The 25,392-nt window shown below is 45.6% G+C and overlaps 1 protein-coding gene across 2 annotated transcripts in view; it reads right to left on the bottom strand.

The window, feature by feature from the left end:
• Positions 1–335: 335 nt before the first annotated feature.
• Positions 336–25,392, bottom strand: part of Dpf3 (double PHD fingers 3) — a 275,295-nt gene continuing 250,238 nt past the window's right edge. For both annotated transcript variants that reach the window (XM_075947683.1, XM_075947682.1), the window contains exons 9-11: positions 13,795–13,907; positions 4,459–4,540; positions 336–3,987 (exon numbers count right to left, since the gene is read on the bottom strand). In XM_075947683.1, coding sequence (XP_075803798.1) covers positions 3,917–3,987; positions 4,459–4,540; positions 13,795–13,907 — 266 coding nt within the window. In that variant the 3' untranslated portion in view covers positions 336–3,916. The remainder of the gene's footprint in view (positions 3,988–4,458; positions 4,541–13,794; positions 13,908–25,392) is intronic.

Below are 25,392 nucleotides of genomic sequence, written 5' to 3'. Positions count from 1 at the left end.
TCTTCCACCCACGGCAACTGCATAGGATTCCTGAACTTGAAACATAATAACGATCGTTTTTCTTCTTTGAAGCACCTGGACTTTTAAATAGGCGGGCTGGAAGGAACTGTTCTTGAAGACTAAATATACCCAGAGTGGTATCCAGACCCTCCTTCCCCAGACACTGCTAAGCCTCCTTTGACTCTCTCTCTCTCTCTCTCTCTCTCTCTCTCTCTCTCTCTCTCTCTCTCTCTCTCTCTCTCTCTCTCTCTCTCTCTCCCTCCCTCCCTCCCTCCCTCCCTCCCTCCCTCTCTCTCTCTCTCTCTCTCTCTCTCTCCCCTACTCAGTTATCCACAGGATGGCTTCTGCTTCCTATCTGGCCTGGAGGCAAAGCCATACAGCAGCATCTTGGGACCTGCTGGCTTCTGCCTCAAGAGGGGCTGAGAAGGGTGACAGGAATGTCACTTCCCTGTCAGGAACATCATTCCCGTTTCCTTGCCGGGTTACCTGTCCTGTATTTGCTGCAGGCCCCAAATGCAGGGTCTCCAAAGTGTTGAAGAGGAAATGAGAGTTGATTTTCCAGCAGGGCTACTTCAGGCACCTTATGAGGCTCGAAGGCTGAATTAGAACACAGTAACCCTGCTGGGGGATGTGAGGGGTGTCCAACCGCATCATTCTTTTCTCTTAGTGACCTCTGCACAAAATGACAGTGGCTACTATAGGCAGGAGGCTCTCTTTTTAGCAAGACCTACCCCAAGATCAGCATTACTCTAATATTCCCGGCTAGATTTCTAAACAGGCTACATTTCTCTACCTCACACATGTGGGCAGCAAGGCTCAGAGGGGCAAAACCACTTGACCAGAGTTAACCAGCTTGAAAGTGATGCTACATTTGAACAAGAACACAGTGCCCTCCACAGAAGTCCACTCCCATTCCAAGTGGTTACTCATGCTGATGCTGTGTGTGTGTGTGTGCTTCTGTCTGTCCGTCTTCATGCACATGCATTTATGGTATCTTCATCCTCAAGTCCCCAGCCCCTGAGCTCCTCCCATTACCACCCATGCCCAACCAGGGTCTCCATGGCCCACAGCCCTGGCTTAGAAGCCCTGACCACAGACAACCTGGCCCTTAACGAGGAAGCCTCTTCCATCAAGAGGGAGTTTCCAAGAGGGCGTCTAGCTTTGGCTAGCATTCACAAGAAGGTGGAGTCAGAAAGCATTTGGAGTTCCCACAAGGCAAGCTGGGCCCTAGGGATGGTTGTTTATACAACACTATACTTTGGGGGGCCCTCCCCAGTGTCACTGTGGAAAAGGAAAGGCAAGTGTCAGCAATTCCATTTTACAGATGGGCAAATCGAGATTTGAGGATGCTAAGTGATTTGTCCAAGACCACACACTGCTAGGGTAAAAGGGACATTAGAACCATGAACCAGTGACCACCACTTACTCCTGCACATGGAGAAAATGGGTCCCTGTTTTTCTTTAGTAGTGCCTTCTTCTTCTGACACAGGAGGTGGCTCTGGAGGCCTAGTCTGTCGCACCGTGACAGGGCACCTCACAAGCTGATCTGCTTTCCCCACTTCCTCCGTGGGGAACCAAACCCAAACCTCCAAAGCAGAATGGCTGAGCCCATTCTGCAGGACCCCAGGAGCCTTCCTTATGCAACCCAGAGCTCAGCCAGCCCAGCACCGTGGGCAGGCTCCCCCAGCTCCCACTGATGCCTTGGCTTGGCTAGGGAGGCCTGTTTCCCCTTAGCTTGCATGGGCAGAGCAAGCATGACTGGATATAGAACGGAAAGCCTCCCCCATCTGCCTTTCTGTAGGGAACAGACTCATGTGCACTCCAGAAGGGGACCTGTCAAGTCTCAGAACCACAGTTTGGGGTTTTAGACTTGGTTTTTTTCCCACCTTTAAGCCAGTGTGGCATTCCAGAACATTTGGACCTTTTTTTTTCCCCTAAAATTAATTTAAAATGAATCCTCAACCAAGTAATTAGCCTTTGAAGATACCCTGCTTTAGGTTTTGTGGGAAGAGAGAGCGAGCCTGCAGAGTCCGAAAAAGGGATGTGGTACTCTGTGGAGATGACCCCCCCTCCAACCCTTCCCTGGGCCTTTAGAATCCACGCAGGCTCAGCAACCAGCAGGAGGAAGAAGAGAGCCTGTGAGGAAGGCAGAAATGCAGTCTGCACAAGGGCCCTTTAAGTGAGATCATTATGTATGCATGTAACCAGCTCAGAGGCCACAGGGCCTGCAGGAGACCCCCACTCTCTTGCCACAGGTCACTCTGCAAAGGAGTTGGGGGCAGGGGAGCACACTGCTTGGATCCATGCCAGGCTGCCCCAGGTCCATGTGCCAAGAGCAATTAGCCAGGGGGAGGACGAGTCCTGTGGAGTGGCAGAGGCAATGCCGCATCTGGGCAGAGGGGCCCAACGAGCCCGGGTCTCCAGGGGCTTCTTCAGGAGCCGAAGACTAAAAATAACCCAGGCCTTTGTTACAAAGCTGCTGGACCACAGCGATGGAACTGATTTCAGGGAAGCCGAGCATGCGCGAGGGTCCTGCTCACTGAGACCTGCCCTTTGGGCAAATGATTTTTCCAGAAATGCGCCAGTTACCAAGCTGTTGCTGTGAACCGAAGACAGCCCACCCCACTGCAGCCCACAAGGCTGTCTCCCGGCACACAGAGTTCTCGGAATCGAGGCCTCGCCACCTCTTTCTCTAGAAACTTTCTTATTTCAAACAGGAGTCCGGCTCACACGGGGGAGCTTCCGCTACAAGAGCAGACGAGGGTTCTGAATCACCGCCACCAGGTCACAAGCCATCACCATGCTCAATGATCTAGTTAAGCAATGATCATCTCTCCGCCATTCTAAGATTCTCAGTCACATCTCAATAGTCACTGGCAAACATATACTACATGGAAGGAGGAAATTGCCCGGGAAAGGAATTCACAGTGTAGCATTAACACTGAAGGGTTTCTCAAAGCTACACTCTCTCTTATCCAACATTGGACCATTGAACAGGCAGCCTTTGCCCGCTTCACTGATGCTCGACTCCCACCAGCGGAAACTGAACCAGGCCTTGACACTCAACTCAGTCGGGAGGCACTGGGAATCTTCAGCACTTTCCTGTATTTGTAGGCTGTGGTTTGTCTCATCTCAAGGACACCACAGTTGTAAAGGTCAAGGAACCCCTGGGTCTGCTGCAAAGCTTCTCTTGTTGAACAGCAAATACGAACTGGTTATGCTTGGGTCCCGGTTTTTCCTCCCATCTCTTGGGCCCTCTCGACCCCTCATCAAGCGGTGGTGCAGTGGATCAAGACCATCCCAGCTGTGGAGGCCACTGTTGAGGTTTGAAAAACTACTTCTTTACCGAGAGGTTTCCAAGTTCCGTCTTCAAGATGGCCTCCAAACGCAGACATTTCCAGTGAAGCGGGTAATAAGTAACAAATTTCCGCAGCGTTTTGTTCCTCTGTGAGAGTTTAGGATGACGAGCCTAAGCTGGAGGTGAAGAGGCTGTGTGAAGGGATCTTTCAACACAAGAGACTTAAAAAAGAAAGAACACCATCAAAACACAAGAGCTTGTGAGCGGTCACAAAACGGCTTCCTCTAAAATGGGAAGCCATGAGAGGGATACACTGTGAGGTGAATGTGAGGAAGGTTCCACAGGGCTGGGGCTGAACTGTTCTTCAGAAGTGCAAGCTCCCTCTGGTAGAAATGAGGAAGGGCTGGCTGAATACCCCGTGTGGGGCTGGAGGGCATAGGCAGGGCCGTAGGCGAGTCGAGACCTTGCCCTCCTGGTTCCGCATCCATGTCCTTCCGTAACTACTTGGTTTCCTTACAGTTGGTCGGTGTGGATGTGCAGGAGGAGAGCTCCATCCAGATAGAACAGGGCTCCAGGTCAGCCTCTCTGGCGGCACGTCACATTCTGTGACCTGAGGCCCTAGGCCTGGCAGCCAAAGGCTGAGGCTTTCTCTTTGAGCAGCTCCCAGCATAAATGGCAGCTCCAGCTTCCTATGAGAGAGACAACACAGCTTTAGTAGCAGCCCTGCTCCTAACTCTTAGGCCCTAGTAATGGCTTTAATATCTGCTAACTCCTATTTGCCTATGACTTCCGTAATTCAACGTGTGAAGATGTGAAGATGCTCAGAGGTAACAGGGGAACGATGTAAAGAGCCCCACCCCCTGTCACACCTCTTAGCCAGCCTTGGCACACCTGTTCCAGTTCCCTTGGAAACTCACACCTCCCCACAGTTGCAACCACACACCTGAGAAACATCTCCTTGACCCGTCAGCCGAAACACCATCTGGCTGCACTAGGCCTCAGTTTCCTCATGTGTCATCTGTGAGTGGTCCTACCTAACCTCATAGGGCCGTGGTGGTTAACTGAAACAAAGCCTGGACATCCCTTAGCACAAGGCCTGCACCACAGTGAGGGGTCAATGAGAGGTGGGCGTGGCAGCTGCCGTGGTTCATCGTAGTTACCTTCTGGGGGCTCAGCCACGGGGGGATTTAAACAGTACATGTGATAGCCACGGTCACAGTCGTCGCAGAAGAGTAGCTGGTCCTGGCAGATACAAAAGAGGGAAAGTGGGGAGGATAGAGATGCAGTTACTCACAGGCAGTGGCTCCCCCCTGCCACTTACTCCTCTACTCTCATTTCTCTAACTCCCACCCCATGGCAATGACCTAATCAGTATTACACATAGACTGGAATCCCACTCTTCCCATCTGTGCAATGGGCAACAGTTGTACTGGATAGTAACATCCATTGTATCCCACAACTCCTTCAGGATTTAAATGGAGATGTTAAGAAAAGTCTCTTCCCTGGCTTGAGCCTGGAGCCTGGGGCAGGGGGCAGGGGGCAGGGGGCAGGGGAGATTGGTTGGTTCTAGAAGTAGAAGATGGTAACACAGGCGAAGGGTAATAACAGCCTGAATTAAGGCTGCGGCAGTGCCATGAGGAACAGTCTCTGACTCGTGCGGTTGCCTGGGCTGTGGCATAGTCAGTCACTGAGCGTGGGCAGGAAAGTGGCCATGGGGGTAGGAGAAAGAAAGGGCAGCCTCAACTACAGATCCAAGGTCACCAGGGAGATGTCCTGGAGGCTGGAGATCAGGACAGAGGTCTGGGCCCAAGATAAGGATTTGGAACTCGCTGGTGATTGGATGGCAAGTGAAGGTCGCAGAAGAGGAAGTCCAGGGTGTATGATAGCAGGTGCCTCTGAAATGGTGGTGTTCGTGGAGGGCTGTCCATGAAATCATCTGCACAGTTTTGCATATAGGTAGAAATGTGTATTTTGAGAAATGTGTATTTCTAAAAATAGAGTGAATTCATGGCTTCCATAGAAGTCTCTGAAGTCTTTCCCCAAGGAAAGCCAGGAAAACACACTTTAACTCATGGGCATTAAGGGACAGCAGAGACCACAGAAACCAAAAGAAGCCCAGGCAGGGAAGAGGGCGAAAACCAAAACAACAGCTTGACTCCCACAAGGCACACCACGGCATCAGAGCAAAAGAAAGCCATTGTCCCTTCTTTCTAGTCTACTTTTCAGGGCAAAATTTGCTCATGCTAACACCCATGAAAAATACAATTTCAAAGGAGTTCTAACTCCCTAGATCTAAGAAGCTGGATCTGCTGATGGCTACAGAGTCAGTGAGATGAAAATCTCATTCTAGGCTCTGCAGGAGACCTTGTGAGAAAATCCCCGAGGTCCCAGCAACCACCCTGCTCATTTGTGGCCCTCTACTAAGGCTCTGTGTTAACAGTGTCAGCAAGATTAAAGTCTAGAATCAACCCAAATGCCAGTCAGTAAGAGATGAGACTAACAGAGAACCGTGAAAGCATAAGGATAAAGGCTATGGCTACACAGTGTCATGAAGGGACTTCTAGAATATTCTGTGGGGGAAAAAGGAAGCAGAGAAAGCCTTCCTATCTCTTACCACTTACTTCTGGATTGAATATGCAGTATACATGCTTACATTTAAACATAATGTAAAGACAAGCTTTATAATTTTTGAGAAGTCATATGTAAGCAAAGGGGGAAGTTAAGTTTGGAATTAGAAAATAGAAGCTAAGTTTTCTTAAATACATCATTCTTTCTAGATTTGTTTGTGGAACTATTTTGTATAGTCAAAGACCAAAATTAGGATCTTACTATATCCTTAAAAGTGAATTGCTCTTAAGTGAATATACTTGTATATCTAGCTAGAGACACAACTACAGACAGAAACCATTTTGGGTAGTGATGTATCTTTTATTATTTTTTTATTTGGATTTTCTTTTGAATCAGGGTCTTTCTGTGTAGTCTTGTCTAGCTTCAACCTTGTGATCCTTCTGCCTCTACCACCAGACTACCCAACTGACACATGATCTTAACAACCCAGCTAGATATAAATGTGTGTGTATATTTTTCAGCAATTGTATTATTGATGATAATATTAGAACTGGTTAACTATCTATATTAGTTGCATGTTTATCAAATTGTGATTGTGATGATATCATTGAGTAGCAAAACGTTTTACATGCTGAAGGAAAGTGTAGACATGAGATCAATGAATTGACAGCAAAACCACATAATTAGTTCTAAATGTAATCTATAGTTATTTGAATAAATAAATAGTGCATTTACCTTCTAAATAACAAAAGTATGTTCTAGATCTGCCACTGAAAATGTTCTAAAGCTGCAGGGCAGTGGGGTGGTGGCACATGCCTTTAATCTCAGCACTTGGAAAGCAGAAGCCTGGGATAGGATCTCTTTGAGTTCAAGACCAGCCTGGTCTTCATAAAGATTTCCGGGCCAGCCAGGGTTACACAGATAAACACAGTCTCAAAAAACAAAAAAAGAAAAAAGAAAAGAAGAAAAGAGAATGATCTGAATCAATGACAGACAGTAAAAATTAACCCCTCCGGCCCAGCCAGAAGTCTTTGGGAAGTGGCTGGTTTTAGACTGGCTCATGAAGTGCATAGAGATCTTTCTTTGTCCAAAAGCAAGAAAGCTATTGAAAGCTCTCGAGATACTGTCAAAAGAGCTTAATCTCCATGCTGAATGTTCCTGTGGTCCAAAGAGAATTTTAACTGCAATGGATGGAAACAAAATATATTTAAGTTCTTCAGCACATAAAAATAGCATTTTTAAAACTTAGTCCCTTTGGAAATTATTAGGGAAATTGGACATTTTTGTTTATTTTGATACCATTTTAGACTTAGAGAAAAGTTGCAGAAATGATAGTTTCTCTATTTTCTCTTCTGCTCTCCTGAATAGTAACATCTTACAGTGTGTGGTAAAATTACAGAGTGGAGACTGCCGGTTTATAGGAAAGGCTTTAATATCTCCATTTTCCCGCTTTTTTTCCCTAATAGCATTTGTGGGGGTCAGGTTTTCAGGGCTTTTGTTTATTTGGTTTTCCTTTTTACTTATTTATTGTCCGGGAATTGGGGTACATACTATAGCACCCTCATGGAAGTCAGAGGACAACTTGAAGGAGAAGTTTGCTCTTTCTACCATGTGGGTCCCGTGGACCAAAGTCCAGTCCTCAGGCTTGTAGGCAAGTGCCTTTACCCACTGAGCCATCTCACGGGCCTTCTTTCTTTGTATTTGGGGAGATAGAGTGTCATGAAGCCCAGGCTGGCCTCACAATCACTATGTAGCCGAGGACAACCTTGGACTCCTGGTCCTCCTCCACCTCCAAGTGCTAGGACCACAGGTGTGAGCTCCTACACCAGTTTACACAGAACCAGAGACAGAGCTCAAGGCTCCATGTGTGCTAGGAAGAATTTGACCAAGGAGAGCTACGACCCTAGGTTTCCTTTGTGGCCCTCAGTCTGTGACAGTTCCCCAGTTTATCTTCCATTACCTCCCTCCTTTGCCTAGTTCCTTCCTTCTTTCCTTCCTCCCTCCTTTACTGCCTTCCTCCATTCATTCTTTCAACTCCATATATAAGAAGGGATATCTGTGTTATTCTTTAAGCTATAAGCCAACAGTATCAGTATTTTCTTTCTCAGTTGTTCTAAGATTTGACCATTAAACGTTCTTTCAGGTTTTTGGTCCTTGTGATCTTTAGACACACACTGTCACTTTTTTTTTTTTAGCATAGCCCTACTTTCTGACATCACAAGATATTCCAGGCTTATCCTGTGTAGCTGGTACCCCATCCCTGGCACTAGTCATTTCTATAAGAATCTTTAGCACCTTTCACTAGGGAATACTGTGTAGAACCAATCTCTGGGTGTTGGGTGTCCTCAGTGCTTCTAAGTCCTTGCTAGGTTTGAAGATGGGTAATGTTCCCTAAGGTTTACATAAGTTTGGTACCCAGGGCAATGATATTGGGGAAGTGCTTGAGACCTCTAGGAGGTGGGGTCTCATCACAGGGCTTTAAATCACTGAAGATATACTTTGAAAGAGACTGTGGGACCCTGGTTTTTATATTCATTCTCTTTCTCTTTCTCTCTCTCTCTCTCTCTCTCTCTCTCTCTCTCTCTCTCTCTCTCCCTCTCTCTCTCTCTCTCTCTCCCTCTCTCTCTCTCTCTGTTTTGTTATATGAGCACTTTATTGTTACATGCTTTCCCTGTTAAGTATCCTCACCAAAATCCCAAAGTAACTGGGCCACTTGATCTTGGACTGAAACTTTCATAACCTCCAAAGTTATGAGTTAAGTAATTCTTTCCTCTTTAATTAATTGGCACTTTACTTTAATTAATTGGTAATGAGAAGATGACTAACATAGTCTTCTTTGCCAACAGGTCTCAGAAATAAATGTGTGTGTGTGTGTGTATATATATATATATATATGTATATATATATATATATTTCATATATGCTTATATGACCATATATGCTTACTGACCATGAGTTTATACATACACACACACACACACACGCACACTCCAATATAAAATCACAGGATTCAGGCTCCTCCCCTCCTCTTTTATAGTTATTCTTGCTCTGGTGCGTAGAACTATGACTCTCCATCACAATATTCAGCTATTCATTTAGACATATAAAGTCGCTTTCAGAATTACTAATCCATACACCCACAAAAATAAATTTCCTAGCTGGGGCACAGCATTTGTGATGCAGCTGTGTCTGTCTTTAGTCTTGCAGCACACAGTCAAAACACCATTTTCCAAAACTACTTAGGCTGGTTCTTCTCCAGCTCCTCAGTCTGGTTCTGCTATCTGCTTGTTGTATAGATAGATTCATTGCTTTCTGTTTGCTCCATTTTAGCATCTCTAGCCTCCTGGTTAGCATTAAGTATGTATCTGTCTCTGAAACTTACTCTTGATTCAAGCTTTCCAAGTATCCCCAAGGTCATGTTGATCCTCCCTTATCCCCATTCACTCCCACATCACTGTATTTCTCCTCCCCATTTCCATCCACTCCTGAAGATATCCACTCCCGTTACCTCCTTGTTTATTCTTTTGTATAAGTGCACAGATGTATGTGTAGTTCCTTATATAGCCCTCTCCTTCCAATAAACGCAGCCTACCATCAACAGATAGCAAAATCAACTTTGGTTTTGTCCATGTATCATGGAAATTATTGCACATCCATGCACAGATATCCTCCCCATGCTCTATACAGCTCTGCTGCACAGCTGTGCTGATGTCTATTTGATCATTTGTCTATGCACGCACATTGAGGTTATTTCTGATATTTTAATTAATAAACCATCTCACAGACATATACTTCTGTAGTAGGATGTATCCTTCAGTGTAGACTCCCACAGATGGGATGGCTCAGTGAAAAGTTAAGTGTGTCATAGTTTTGTTAGAGATCACCAAATCCCCCTCCCCAGAAGGACCATGCCACTTTGCATTCCCTCTAATACTAGATGCAGGAACTAATTTTTTTCTATAGTTTCATATATTGTTATAGTTAAAAAAATTTTGCCCATCAGAGAGGCGAGAAACAGGATCTTGGTTTTGCTTTGAGTTTCTTTCATTGTGGGTGTGTTTGAGTATTTAAATGTTTAAAGGTCATTTTTATATTGTTTATGAATCATTGTTCATGTCTGCTTCTCCTTGTCTACCAAGTTCCTGGTTTTATATCTCATTTATCAGAGTTCTTTACATCCTGGGTTCGTTGGAACTTCACCTGCACCTGCTACAGGTTCTCCAGGCTTGTCAGTCATTATTGACTGACTCGTGGTTTTTGACTATACAAATTTCCATAGTCTAATTTTTCAATATTTCACTTTATTGTTTCTCTATTTTGAATCAACTGGAAAATTTTTCCTGGAGTTGAAGTGGAAGAGGAATCTGGTGCTGGTCTGGTCTTAGTTTTGACATTTAAATTCCCTGTCTATTTGGAGATTGTTCTTATGTCTGGGTGTGAGATACGAAACTAATTTTGTCTTTTCCCAAACAACTCCCCTATTGTCCTAGCGTCATTCATTAAAAAGTCTATCTTTTACACCGTAATTTTAGATGCAACCTTTATCCTATACTCTCTCCCGTATGTGGGTGGGGCTATTCATAGGCTTTCTATTCTCTCCCAGCTGGTCTATTTGTCCGCTCACACATCACTACCACACCATTCCACTCTGGGGACTCCCCGAAAGATCTAATGTCTGCTAGTTCCCGTTTCCAGCACAGTTTATCTGAATTTCCTTGGCCATTTTCTTTTTTGAGCCTGGGTTTTATGTAGCCCAGGTTGGCCCAAAGCTCACTCAGTAAGTAGGCAGGGATGATCTTGAATGTCTGATCCTCCTGCTTCTACCCACCCCATCCCCCAAATGTTGGGACCACAGGCATACACTACTCTGCTTGGTTTCTACTGTGTTGAGGACTGAACCCAGGGATTTGGGCAAACTGGAAAGTGCTCTACAACAGAGATACCACCCCAGTCCTTCCTCTGCTATCCAAACCCACTTCTTCTTCTGCAGAAACATAAGCATCAGCCTGTCTAACTCCACAAAGGAGGCTTGTTGATGCTGTTATTGCGCCTGGTGTCCATTTGCAAATTAACGTGGGCTGAACTGACGTCTCTGCAGTGTTGTCTTTTTCTCCGATAGCAGAGGACATCGTTCCACCAGACCTTTATGTTTTCAAATGCATTATAATTTTTTTTGTTCATATAGACTTTGCGTACCTTCTGTTAAGCATGTTTCTAAATATGACTTCTTGGTGTACTGTAAATAAAGCAATGTTTACTAATTGGTTAGTTTTTACTTTTGTAAGATCTATTTTTAATTGTGTGTCTATCTGTCTACATGTGGGTACGTACACATGAGTGCAGCTACTAGCAGAGGCCAGAGGTGTCTGATCCTTTGGAGCTGGAGTCCAAAGACAGCGGCGAGGCCCCTGGAATAGATGCTCAGAACAGAACTCAGATCCTCTGCGAGAGCAGTGTAAACGCTTAACCACTGAGCCAATCTCCAGCTCCTCGTTTTCACTTTGCATACTCAAGTTAGCCCTATCACTGGTTCTCTACGGTTTCCCGACATACTGTCACATCTCGTGAAAATAGTGTCATAGTACAGGTTAAATACCCTGTACTCGAAGTGCTTCAAACTAGAAGTGTCTCCAATTTGTGTGTATATAATGAGGCATCTTTGAGTTGAAATCCAAGAAGAAAGGCAAAATCCATGTGTTTCATATAGGCTTCATACACATATCCTAAAGGAGGTCTTATGTGATACTTTTTAATGATTTTATGCATGAGATAAAGTTTTGGTGCAGTAGAATTTTCCAGCTGTGGCATCATAGTGGTATTTGTAAAGCTCTGGATTCTGCAGGCCTCTGTGGATTAACAATGCTCAACTGGTATTGTCATATGTCCTTGAGCCTCTAATCTATTTCTCTTGTCAAACGGTACTAACTAGTATCTCTACAAAAATACTGAATGCTAGCAGCATGTGGAGCATCCTTCCCACACGAAGTTCCTAATGTTGGTGGAAATATATCAACTATTTTCTCATTAAACATGATATGGGCTCAATTAGAAAATATGAACATTTTCTTGTGTTTAGAAGCAATCTTATGATTCATGTTTTCTTGAGTGTCTTTTACTTTCATAACTAGATGATATTTTGTTAAGCTTTGTTTTATTTTTAATTATGCATATGTAGGTGCATCTAGGATCAGGTGTGTATGTGTCAGTGGAGGTCCCCATAGCCCAGAAGAGAGTGTTACCATGGAGCTGGCCTTAGAGGCAGTGGTGAGTCACCTGATGTGGGTGCTGGGAACTGAACTCGAGTTCTCTGAAATAGCAGTCCCTGCTCGTACCCATGGAGCCATCTCCCCAGGCCCATGAATAGATAGCGTAACTATCATATTATCTTACACACTGATAAGGGAAAAAAGCAAGCACATATGGCTGCCTTTTGTATACAGTACCAAAGGGCAGCATGGGTAAGTGTCTTACTACGGAATTACCCCAGTTAATAAACAAAAGAAATCCAAATTCAAATAAGAAAATGCCTAGTTTTCAGCCTCTAATGAAATGATCTTACTCAATGCCATCAATAGAGGTACCATGACAAAAAGAGACACCAAAGACGACAGACTCCATCAAAAGTGTGTAGCAATGTCTGTTAGGTAGTCTTCTAGAAAAAAGACAGACAGACAGACACAGAGAACTGAGGAAGATGGCAAAGAAAGAGACAGAGAGACTCTGGATCAAGGCAGAGGGACTGTCAACCCCATGAGGATGTATTCAGGCAAACGAAAGCCTGGGAGCTCCATTGAACAGCTGATTCGTAAGGTGGGGGGAACATCTACGTCTTATTTGCAGATGGTAAAAGAAACTTCAAGCTGGACTAACTAGCTGCAATGTACAGACGTCATTTGGATCTCAACTGCAGCCGATGCATTTAAGGGACAGCTGAGCGAGTAGAAATGCTCATTACTTGAAGCTACAGGAAAATGCTGGTTATTTTCACTTAAAAGGCAGCTATTGTCCTTTTAAAGGTGCAGGTGAAATATTTACCAGTGAAATTATATGATGACTAGGATTGAAAAGTAGGGGCTAGGAAGATGGCTCTGTTGGTAAGATGTCTGCTGTACAAACATGAGGACCTGATTCCAGGACCCTAGCACTGTGTAAAAGTGATACCCCAGCTTTGGGTAAGGGAGCAGTGTCTGGAGATAAAAGGGGTCCATTGGCTACCCAAGCTAGCCAAACGGATGAGTTTTTGGATCAGTGAGTTATCAGTCTTAAAAATTGAGATAGGGAATGATGGAGGAAGACAGCCGATATAGAACTCCAAACTCCACACGTACACACACCTACATGAACAGGTACATACAACGCATACATAAAGGGTAAGATAATAGTACTTATGAAATACAACGCATACATAAAGGGTAAGATAAAAGTACTTATGAAATAAGATTGGACACAATGGCTATTGTTGGAGCTGGGACAGAGTATTTGAGATCATTATTCTCTCAGCCTTTGTACATGTTTGAGATAACCCATAACAAAAAAAATATAGTTGTTGAGTATTCTGCATTTCTTGTGTTTACTATGTCATCCAGTTGAGATCATGCACTAGACTGTGGTGGAAAACAGCCACATGCATCTCACCTGAAGCACTGACCACCGCCACAGTCGCTAAACTCTGGAGAGCAGAGGCTCTAAGCAGCCAGGCTGCTAAGGACAATGACCAAGAAGACACCCCCTGATGACCACCTCTGGCATCTTTCCCTGAAGGCATGAGGGACCCAAGGCAAAAGTACAAGGGTCCCAAAGGTTGTAGAGGCTAGAAAGAAAGTCATTTTCCTCAGGAATCCAGGGCCCGGAGTTCTGTCTCCTTTCCACCCCTCAGAGGGCTCCCAGCCCCTTCTGCCTCTTCTTGCCACAGAATCTCCCAAACTCACATCGTTCTCCGAAGTCCCACACAGGATGCAGGATTTGCATTCTATGCATTGCCACTTGTAGGTCTTGACCGCCTCGGTCATATTCAGAGTGAACTGCAGGCATGTTGGATGACCTGGAAGAAGCCAGAGACAACAGTATTAAGAAAAAAAGAGTGTGACCTGTACCCCCAACGCTACTAATTCAAGACACATCTCGGAGGGAGCATAGAGGAAATCAGAGGAAGCACAGGCTGGGAAACAGACCAGGAGTCTGAATGGGGCTCTATCCACAGTCCTTACACCACCGCCTCCAGTCACGCCAGGTGGAGGCCGAACGGAGAAGTGGGCATTCGCCTTCGTACTAATTACCAACCAGTTCCTCTTACCCCAAGAGCCATGTCCCCCGGAAGTGTAACAAGTAGAGTAGAAAGCTGTGACCAGAGAGAACTAAACAGCCCAAGGCAGCCCGGGGGTGTGGGGAGACATCAGCATCATCCCACGCCCAGATGAAGCTGGGACAGGAAAACTTCTTAGAGCTACTTGGAGCTGGGACCTCCTATTGACACTGCCTGAGAAGGTCAGGAATCTCATAAGGTTTTCGGAGACAGGGCTTAGGGGTGATGGATGGTATTTTTGTGGTTCCTTCCAGACCCACAGTGGAGATGAACAAAAACCCAAATGCTTAGCAGTCGCAGGAACATAAGAAAGGGGTCTGGCAGGTAAGTCAAGGGAGTGACAAGACCAGCAAAGGACCAGTCCTATCCTACAAGTGTCTCGTTAGCTAAACCTATAGCCAGGTCACACTTTTAAGCTGTGACCATAGATCACACAGCCCTGAAGAAATCCCTGAAGCTTGACCTGCCAAGCAGGACTGCATGAGCCCCCACTGATCTACAGAGCAAGGCCAAGAGTGAACAGACGACTGGGAGCTACAACTTGCTAGGTTTCCCAGCACTGTGACCTGGACGAGCGAATCCCACCGCTGCCTCTGCTGGAAAGAACCAGCAGCTTGGCCCAGCCCAGGCCCCATCCTTCTCCAGAGCTCCCACTGCACAGAAGGTTTGCCCCTTTATTCTTTAAAAGATACTATAAACAGGGGGCACTGATTAGAGTTAGCATCACTGACCAAGTGTGCTCACAGACAGACTTCTAAGTGCTGTCCCTAGCCCCCAACAGAGCCACATCCCAGCAGGAACCCCATGTTTCCCTCTGGAATCTTCAGAGAGCCCATCGGACCCTGCTCATTTGGGTAAAACACTGGCTGGGCCGTCAGCATCAGGACCCACCAGGTTTGGGGCTTCCCCGATATAAACCACTCTGAAGTTTCTGTGAGTGTTAGCATAGGGGTAAATAACCTGATAGGATGACAGGGGAAAGAGACGAGGCCAGAAAGAAGCCTTAAATTAAAACCCTGCACGAATAGCCCACTGGTGCTCCAGAAAACATCCCAAAGTGCGATCTGAGGAGGATCCTAGCCAAGCTGTTTCCTACGCTAATCTCTTAGAGTGAAAACAGAAGGGGCATAGTGGGGACATTTTCAGCTGTAGACTCAGCAGTGTGGGCTACAAGTGGCCAGGTTCTCTGACAGGACACTGTTGGAAAGGATGGAGCCGAGATCATGGGACGTACACCCGCCTAGGCAAGGTGATTTTGTCCAGTTCCCTGGTCTCGGGCCATACCCCAGCTGTCAAAAGCCAGTTTCCACTAAGAAGAGCTCACCAACTCAGCAACTGTTTCACTAGCAGCTGCTAAGCTGGCTGTTATGCTAGACAGAAAAGATACACCATGAGCAAGACACTCTTAAGCCCTCCAAAGAGACCTCGAACTACTAAGACCCCCTGCACAACTATTTAATCACTATTATGTAACTAACACCATAGAGCAAAGGCAGAGTTGGCGATGGAAACCAATGAGAGCTCCTAGCCAGAGCGGTCAAGGAAACCCTCCAGGGAAAGGGGTTTAAGTCAGTACTGGGCAGATCAAAAGTTAACTGGGTGGGAAGGAGAGGAGATGCCAGGTAAAGGGACCTGCGTGAGCAGGCTCTGAGCAGCCAGGAGCTTTGCAAACCAGAAGGAAGAGAAAGACCCGTGAACATGAGTGTAGGCTTCTTTGCAAAGTGACGGGGCAAGAGGCCACCCGGGAGACAATGAAGCCAGACTAAATAGGCACTTATAGCCCTCATTTAAGCATTTGGGCCTATAAAGTCAGTGAAGGCTTTCAAACCGAAGGCAGACGACTGTGTTTTTTAAGAAGCATTCTTAGGTGTAGAGGATCCTGAGGCTGGAGACACAGCTTTGGATCCTGGGGGTTACATATGTGATAAGAAGTCATAGAACTATGCAGAGGCACACATCAAACATTCACGAATATGGCTGTGTACACAAGCCCATGAAGCAACAAAACCCACAAAGGGTTTAGGGTTGCAGTAGCTTTGCTATTGTATGTGGGTATCTAAGATGCTCACCCCTGGGGGAAAGGCACCTGGGATCACTGTCATTTCATACAAACCTAGAACTACTTCCAAAGAAAGGACAAGATCTTTTAAAACAAGAATATACAAATGAAAATGTCCATCAGCAGGAAGCAGGGAAGGAAGAGAGGCCTGGAAAGGATTTGCTAGGACTTCAAGGAGAAGCAAGAATTTTTGCCGGTATTGGTTCTGAGGCTGATGCAGCCAATGGAAGAGAGACCGGAGGATCGGGCTCAGGGGGAACCTGAGAAAACAATAAACAAGGAAGTGACAGGAACTGACCCATCTGAATACTGCAGTGTGGGTGACTGAATGAAGGAATTAGCGTGCGGTAAAACTACTGAGATTAGGACCACCTAGGAAGAATGTGTGACGACCCTGGAGAAGGGGACCCACTCTGTTCTGAGCGCTCGGGTTGGGTCAGGTTGTGGAACACATCACTGAGAGTCCAAGAGACAAGTATGGACTTGAAGTAGAAACAAGGCCAGGCATAGTGGCACGCCTTTAATCCCAGCACTCAGAACCCAGTGACAGGAGGATCTCTCTGAACTCCAGGCAAGCCAAGGCTACACAGAGACATTGCCTAAAAAGAAAAACAAAAACAAAAACTTAAAATTGATCTTGCAAACTAGGTGGTAATTGAAACTATGAGAATCAATAAAAATAGAAAAAGGAAAGCAAGAGAAGAAAAAAAAGAAGGGAGAAGGGATTTTTTAAAATCTAGGACTAAGTTTTGAGGAATCGTCTATTTAAAGACAGGATAAATGGGGATTGGGGATGGAATACTTGCCTATAAATCCAAGCACTGGGGAGCCTAGAGCAAGAGGATAGTGAGTTCAAGGCCATGCTAGAAAACACGAGACCCTGACTTGAAAATAAAACCAATGGAGGAAAGAACCAGAAAAGGAAACTATTGCCAGAGAGCCAAGAAGCAAACTGGGCAAGTATGGCGTGACCATCATCAAAAGAAGAGATTTCAAAAACGTGTCAGCTGTGTGACACTGCGGGTTTGTCATTGTTCCATAAAGACCCTGAATGAGGGGGTATTGTCCGTGGTCATACCATCCTGAATGTGCCCAGTCTTAGTCTGAATGAGGGAGTGTTGACAGATCAGCACAAATGCTCTCCTGCTAATAATAACATTCCTCATGGTGCCATCTTCCCGAGGAAGGAAGGTCAGCACATTCCATGGCCTGCAACTCAGCTGGCAGCTGCCTTGGAGCATCTGCCTGGGCGAGGCTGGGGCGGCCTGTGTGGTTCACATATCCACAACACTGCAGATACTAGTCATCAGTCTATCCTGTGTCTGAGTTCGCCTACAGTAGGCAGCTCCAGTCCTTGGCATTGTTAACATGATATTGTGGTCTACAAGATCCACTCTTGAGTTGCTGGAGGAACCTTGCAAAAGAGGGGAAGGATTGTGGGAGTCAGAGGGGTTGATGACACCAGGAGAACATGGTCCCACAGAATCAACTGCAGGGCTCACAGGGGCTCAAAGGGACTGAACAGCAACCACAGAGCCTGCACGGGTCTGCACTAGGTCATATATATATATATATATATATATATATATATATATATATATATATGTTGTGGCTGTTTGTGTTGGGCCTGGGGCACATGTGTCCTGTGGGCCACACACTGGACACATCTACAACCTCCACACAAACCCTGTGCTGAGTTCTAGAGACATTTCAGAGTGGTTGCTTTAGTTAGACAAATGAATGGCGGCCAGTGGGTGTTAGAATCGTCTATTAGAAACCTCTAGGGGAGGGATCATAAGGCTTTCTCTGTTTTTATTCTGAGAAGGTCATCAGCTTTCCAAAATTTTCTGACATGAACAAAGAGACATGAGCCCCTATGCCTCCAGCCTCCAGACTAAAACCAGCCTCACCCCAGCTCAGAACTCAAGGTGCTATTCAAGCGAGAGAGAAAATGGGAGACAGGAATGTTCCTACTGCTTCTCTACTGTGGAGGAAGAGGTGCAAAATGTTTTAGTAGCTCTATAGATGGATCCTGAAACTAAGTCCAGAATGAAGTTATGTGCCTGTGCTGTCATACCAAGTTGGCCACCAAACTTTCTACTTTCTCCCTAAACTAGAAAAAAACAGCTGTCATGTAAAACTCCAAACTGACTTCTTATCTAGCACAGAAAGGACGAAAGAGTGCACACTGTTGGACAGAAGTGGAAGTTTCCCAGGAAAGCGGGGGATACTTGTTTCTACGGCTTCACTCTGGGACTGTGATTTGATCAGAATTAATGCTCCAAGTTCATGGAAGTGGGAGAGGAGCAGGCACAGTCTCTCTGATCCAAGGACTGAAGAGAAGCTCATCCCAGTTACAGTTTACTGAGCCCCACACACCACTGTTTGCTCTTTGTAAAGTCAGCCACCATCTTTAAATGTACATGCCTGGAAATTTGGGCTTTTCTCCCTTACTCCAGCTTTCTAAATTTTTAAAAAATTTCTTCTTCTTTTATGCATATGAGTGTTGTGCTGCATATGTGTGTGTGTATGCACATAGTATCATGTGTGTATGATGCCCTTGGAGGCCATAAGAGGGCATCTAAACCCTGAAGTTACAGGAAGTTGTGAGTCAGCCAGTGGGTGCTGGGAACTGAACCCAAGTTCTCTGCAAGAGCAGTAAGTTCTCTTAACCACTGAGCCCTCTCTCCAGCCCTCCATCTTTCTTACAGCAAATAATACTTACATTGCCATTTATCTCAACATATTGAAAGTTAGACAGCTGGGCAGTGGTGGTGCATGCCTTTAATCCCAGCACTTGGGAGGCAGAGGCAGGAGGATCTCTGTGAGTTTGAGGTCAGCCTGGTCTACAGGGTGAGTTCCAAGACAAGCCAGCATTGTTACACAGACAAACCCCATTTTGAAGAAGAAGAAGAAGAAGAAGAAGAAGAAGAAGAAGAAGAAGAAGAAGAGGAGGAGGAGGAGGAGGAGGAGGAGGAGGAGGAGGAGGAGGAGGAGAGGAAGAGGAAGAGGAAGAGGAAGAAGAAGAAGAAGAAGAAGAAGAAGAAGAAGAAGAAGAAGAAGAAGAAGAAGAAGAAGAAGAAGAAGAAGAAGAAGAAGGAAGGAAGAGGGAGGAAGGGTGGGAAGGAAGGAAATGTACTCCAGGTCCTCTTGGTACAATTGGTCAAAAGAACATTTGTAAGATTCCAATTGCTGAAAAATTTAGAAAGTGTTGATTGGGTATTTAGCTCAATGATAGGATGCACACCAGGCAATTAGAAGAGTCTGCATTGTCTCCAGCACAGAAAATGGGGCAGGGGACACAAGCTGCAGTGTGTATGATTCATTCCAACAGCGTCATTCAAAATCAAGTCCTTGCTGAAAGTTGAGATCCGAAAGTGAACTTGGTGTAAAGATGTGTTCCTTGTTCGCACCAATTGTTCCCAAACTAATCCCGAGCCTTCCTCGAAGCTCAAACAGAAAATGTCACCTACAACCACCTACTCAGGAGCCCTGACCCCTGAACTAGGCTTTCAGATGCTAGGGGTTGACTTCGCGGGGCTATTTCAGCAGATGGGAAGGGAAAGGAAACCAACACAGAAGAGGAAACTTTGCAGACAAGGGAAGACAGACCGTGGAGATGAAGGCACAGGGTGTTCAGGACACCACAGTCTACTGAGCTCAATAGGAAAGCAAAGGTGGACCTCAGAAAGCAGTGACCAGTGCCTTTCCCCCTCCAAAGACACATCTCCTGTCTGTACAGAACACGTCCTGAGTGACGAGTGCTGAGTGACGAGCATAGTCAATACACAGCAATGGGTCAGAAGTCACACACATAAAACTCAATACAAAAAATCAGCATTTGTTTCATATCCACACACCCTGCTTATATTCTTATACACAGTTGTCTCCACGCCCGAACATGTCTAACCTTTGAGGGAAAATGACACCTAAATACACCTCATTGATTAAGCCCACGTTCTGACTGTGGCTTAGAAACTAACATGCATCTCTAAGCAGTCTGTGTTATACAGCAGACATCGGATGCAGTGAAATTCAGTTCATTTTCAACCAACCCTGGGCAAAAATACACAAGCTACTATGATGGTTTTTCTTGTGCTGTGATCCCTATTAAAAGACTTTTTATTTCATTGTTGCCAATATTTAATTTGGGCTTGGCTAAGTCACATCACCAATTAAATTAAAGGTCTCGAGTAGGGGGAGGATTATCTTGTGAGGTTTGTGCCGAAAACATAAATAAAAAAGATGCAAAGAAGTGTGAAGCTAGCGAGTTCTATTATGTATTCGTTGTGAAGTTATAAAGATGTAATTGCGTTTTATTACTTTATTTGTCAATGTTGAGTTTTTAAAAAACTAATTTCACAGAAAAAGGGAACCTGAATATCCAAGGTTCTCATAAAAAGACATGTAAAACTCAAACCATGTTCCTTGGTTTGCTGTTTAGCTCACAGAAACTATATGAAATGCATAGGTAGGATCACTTCTAAATTGAAACAGTACCAAAGGCAAGACTCCATGTGCACTCATGAGAAAATAATCTGGAGGCTGGGGAGATGGCCTGGCGGGTAAAGCGCTTGCTGAGCAAGTATGAGGACCCGAGTTCAATCCCCTGCACCCCTCTAGAATAAGTACAAATCCAGAAAAGGTGGTATACGGCTCTAACCTCAGGGTCAGGCAGATGTTAACTGGATGATTAGCCTGGAGCTCACTGGTCCATCTAGCCAAAATGGTGGAAAATAACCAAAGATGACAGTGTTGGCATATGGCCTTTATATGTTGTGCTCAGACACCCAAATACAGCTGAACACACACACACACACACACACACACACACACACAAATGCACTCAAAAACACACACCTGAAGATACACACCCAAAATAATTTGGCTCAAAATTTTTAAAGTGCCTATTTTCATATACACAAAAACTATAATATTTACATATTGAAGATATATACAGTCTCTTTTTTGTTTTAAACATTTTTATTGATTTTTTGTGGATTTCGTATCATGTATTCCGATTCATTTCATTTCCCCATCCCTTCATATCTGCCCTCTGCCCTTGCAACCTCCCCCCCCCTCGCGCCAAAAAATAAAATTTTAAAGAAAAACAAAAACAAACAAAAGTCTCAGCATGGAAGCTGTAGTGTGGCCCAGTGAGTCAGACCTGTTGTCTTTTCATCTTGTAAGTGTTCATTGCAATGAGCCATTGGTCTGGTTCAAGGTCTCTGGCTTCTGCTACACTATCAATACTAGGCTCTTGCTGGGTCTCCTCTTGGATATCCTGTTGTGGCCTAGTGTAATGAAGATCCTGCTGCTTTGGATCTGCAGGTCCAGCCCCTTCACATGCTCCAGCAGTTTGTAGATGATGTGGATGTTGGGGTGGGCCAGTTCATAGCCCTGGTTCTGGGCCTGGGTGGTAGCTGGGTGGGTCAGCCTTCCAGCTTTCCCTCATCCTCACCACCGGGCAAGCTCTCCAGCATTGCCCCTCACCCAGTGCAGCAGGCAGCAAGATGGTAGGGTCACTTCTGCTCTCATGCCCTCAAGGCGGCTCACCTGCAACCATACCTCCAGGGACAGTTCTACTGGTTTGCCCAGCCAAGGTACAGGGCCTGGTGCAGGGCCTGCTCTCCTGAGTACTGCAGCTGGTAAGGTGCAGGGTGTGCTCTCCTGAGTACTGCAGTTGGTGAGGTGCAGGGCCTGCTCTCCTGAGTACTGCAGTTGGTGAGGTGCAGGGCCTGCTCTCCTGAGTACTGCAGTTGGTGAGGTGCAGGGCCTGCTCACCTGAGTACTGCAGCTGGTAAGGTGCAGGGCCTGCTCACCTGAGTACTGCAGCTGGTAAGGTGCAGGGTGTGCTCTCCTGAGTACTGCAGTTGGTGAGGTGCAGGGCCTGCTCTCCTGAGTACTGCAGTTGGTGAGGTGCAGGGCCTGCTCTCCTGAGTACTGCAGTTGGTGAGGTACAGAGCCTGCTCTCCTGAGTACTGCAGTTGGTGAGGTGCAGAGCCTGCTCTCCTGAGTACTGCAGTTGGTGAGGTGCAGAGCCTGTTCTCCTGAGTACTGCAGTTGGTGAGGTGCAGGGCCTGCTCTCCTGAGTACTGCAGTTGGTGAGGTGCAGGGCCTGCTCTCCTGAGTACTGCAGCTGGTAAGGTGCAGGGCGTGCTCTCCTCAGTACTGCAGTTGGTGAGGTGCAGGGCCAGGTCTCCTGGTCTTGTGCCCTCAGGCCAACTATCCTACCTGCCACAGGTAGCAAGGGGTAAGGGGACAGGGAGAATCTTTCTGTCACCCTTGCACTACATGGCAGAGATTGGGGGCGGAGAAAGTGTCAGCTCTTCTGCTCACCTGTGTCGCCAAAATATATACAACTTTTGGTGAAAAAATATTTAAATAATAATCAAATCTGAATAAAAAAAACTAAGTCAACTGAGAAAAAAAATTAGGCCAGGTGGTGATGGTGCACACCTTTAATCCCAGCACTTGTGAGGCAGAGGAAGGCGGATCTCTGTGAGTTTAAGGCCAGCCTAGTCTACAAGGCTAGTTCCAGAACAGGCACCAAAGCTACAAAGAAACCCTGTCTTGAAAAATCAAACAAACAAAAGTAAAAATGTAATTTGATTGCCTTGGGAACAAAACTCATTCAATCAGATCCAATCATTCTCATATTCTCTCTTCCTGCCTCAATCCTTCCCAGCCTCCCTTTGTTTCTCCACTTTGACACCCAGTCTACCAGATGGAGGGAGGGGGGCTCTGAGTCTCTTTTTAATCTGCAAAGAGGTGAAACCACTTCCGTTCAATCAAGACTCCAAACTCTCATAGAGCTGGTACATAGCTCAGAGATAAAGGTGCTTACCTAACATGTGTTAGGGCCTGGCTTCAATCCCCCAGCACCACACACACACCAGCCCGTGTGTGTGTGTGTGTGTGTGTGTGTGTGTGTGTGTGTGTGTGTGTGTGTGTGCGCGTGCGTGCGCATGGGTGTGCATGTGCGTGTGCACGCATGCATGTGTGTGCATATGTGTATGTGTGTGTGTGTGTGGTGCCGGGAGATGGGGAGTCATTTTTCTTCAGGGTTTGGCCACCGGTAGGTTGAGCATGCACGTGTAGATAGCACATGTGGGATTATTTTTTAAATAAGAAAATAAAAACATAAAGATGGGAGAGGCACACGCTGAGGGCCTGGCAGACTGGAAGAAGAGAGCTGGGAGTAGATATTATCAAAACACAGTGTAGGAAATTGACAAAGAATAAATATTTTTAAAAATAGTTTAAAGAGCCCAACATTTTTGCACATCTATTACCACAGGTATATCCACAGATACTTCCTGCTCACAGATTATTTCACAAGGCCTGTTCTGTTGATCTTTTGTAGTGGTCCACAGGCTCACCTCTGCGTGCCCAGATGTTACGTCTACTGCTTGAGACACCTGCGAATTGATGACAGCCGTGGAAGGGCACTCTAGAGGCACCTGAATGGCTCCTTTTCTCCTTACCATTTTTCATGTACTTCAAAGAAGACAAAGAAGAGAAAGAGAGTGGAAAGGACAAAGACCAAACAAACAAAACTGCATTAAAAATAAATGATGGTGTGAGCTGGGGCTGCCTTTTGCTCAGGCAAAACACCTCACTGTGCAGCTACTTCAGCTCATCTTGGAGGTCAGCTAATCCTCGCCCTCAAGCTGGCAAGCTCTACGGCACCCAGGCATCACGTGACACAGAAGCCAGAGGGTTTGTTACACCAATTGTTACTATAAATATCACACCTAGCAAGTTCACGCAATAGCATCGAGGTGCCTCTGATGGGTTCAGCAGCTAATAGCTTATGAAGTCATTAACAACTGGCCTGAGAAACTCCCTGTTTTCATGGTCACATATGGTTCAAGATAGAGTCGCCTAGAAATGGCTTTATACCCATCTATAAATCCAAAGGCACTGTGGTTGGTCCTCCTAGAGTGGAATGATGGGATGGGAAAGCCTTGACCTAGATCTATGTGACTTACTTGACTGGTCCAATCTGGGGCCAAGGCACAGCACTTGAAAAGTGCCCAGGTGCAGGAAGGACCCCACTGCTCCTAATTAGTCCTACATGATAACTGAGGGCCAAAGACACCTGTTTGTTTATTCTTTTGATAGCTTTTGTCGGATAAATATTTGTGACAGCATGCTTGGGTACTAGGGACATAACAGTGAGATAACACAAGATCCTGGCTCATGTAACAACTGTCACAGTTTCAGTTATGTAGCAGCAGCCACGTCTTTTAGACAAGTCACTTTGCTTCTTTGGGCATTATGCTTCTGCTATATTAACTTATAAGACTGTATTATGTGGACCATGATTCCATGGCTCCTTTTATGCTACCCATGCGTGGTAACTATTGATCCCAAATTCCCTGTTTGGGAAAGAAGATAGAGAAACAGAACAAGCCTTCTAGAGTTTCCTGGATAAAACACAAAGTGACAAGAAGAAATTAAAAAAGCCAATCAGTGCTACTAGAATTCATGTTGATAAAGCCCAGGCTTAGCCCAAGACCAAATACGGCCATGACAAAAAGTTCTAAAAATTAAAAAATCTCTAGAATGTTGTGGGTATTTGTACACTGTGTGAAAATATATTACTGTAATTAGTGTAAGAAAAAGTTGAACAGCCAATAGCTAGGCAGGAGGTATAGGTGGGACTTCCGGGCAGAGAGAGAGAAGGAGTAGGAGATGAACCTAAGCACACGAGAGATGCCAGTAGACGTGGAAGACGCAAGGTGAGTGGTACGTGACAGAACATGGATTAACAGAAATGGGTTAAGTTACGTTATAAAAGCTAGTATAAAACAAGCCTAAGACGAAGCTTTCATAATTAGTAATAAGTCGTTATTTGTGAGCTGGTGGTCCAAAGGAAAGTCCAACTACACTAAATCTAAAGCATTTCCCAGCAATCACTTCTGCAATTTGAGCTCTCTGGGTTCTATAGGCAGACAAAAGTCTTGGGCAAGGCTCCCTCTATAGGGAGTTTTAGATCTGGGTTGAGGTAGTTGTGTATGACAACAGGAAGACATTGCCAGCCAGGGAGAGAGAGAGTGGTGGTGTCAATAGAAGTTGACTCAGCTGATTCTTTGAAATTCGTCACCAGAATTGTAACCTTGGGGCCAGGATGATGTGTGAACCCAACGGTGTGTGGAA

This window comes from Microtus pennsylvanicus, chromosome 14 (assembly GCF_037038515.1).
Source record: "Microtus pennsylvanicus isolate mMicPen1 chromosome 14, mMicPen1.hap1, whole genome shotgun sequence".
Taxonomy (NCBI): domain Eukaryota; kingdom Metazoa; phylum Chordata; class Mammalia; order Rodentia; family Cricetidae; genus Microtus; species Microtus pennsylvanicus.
This window is presented reverse-complemented; position numbering and strand designations above follow the sequence as displayed.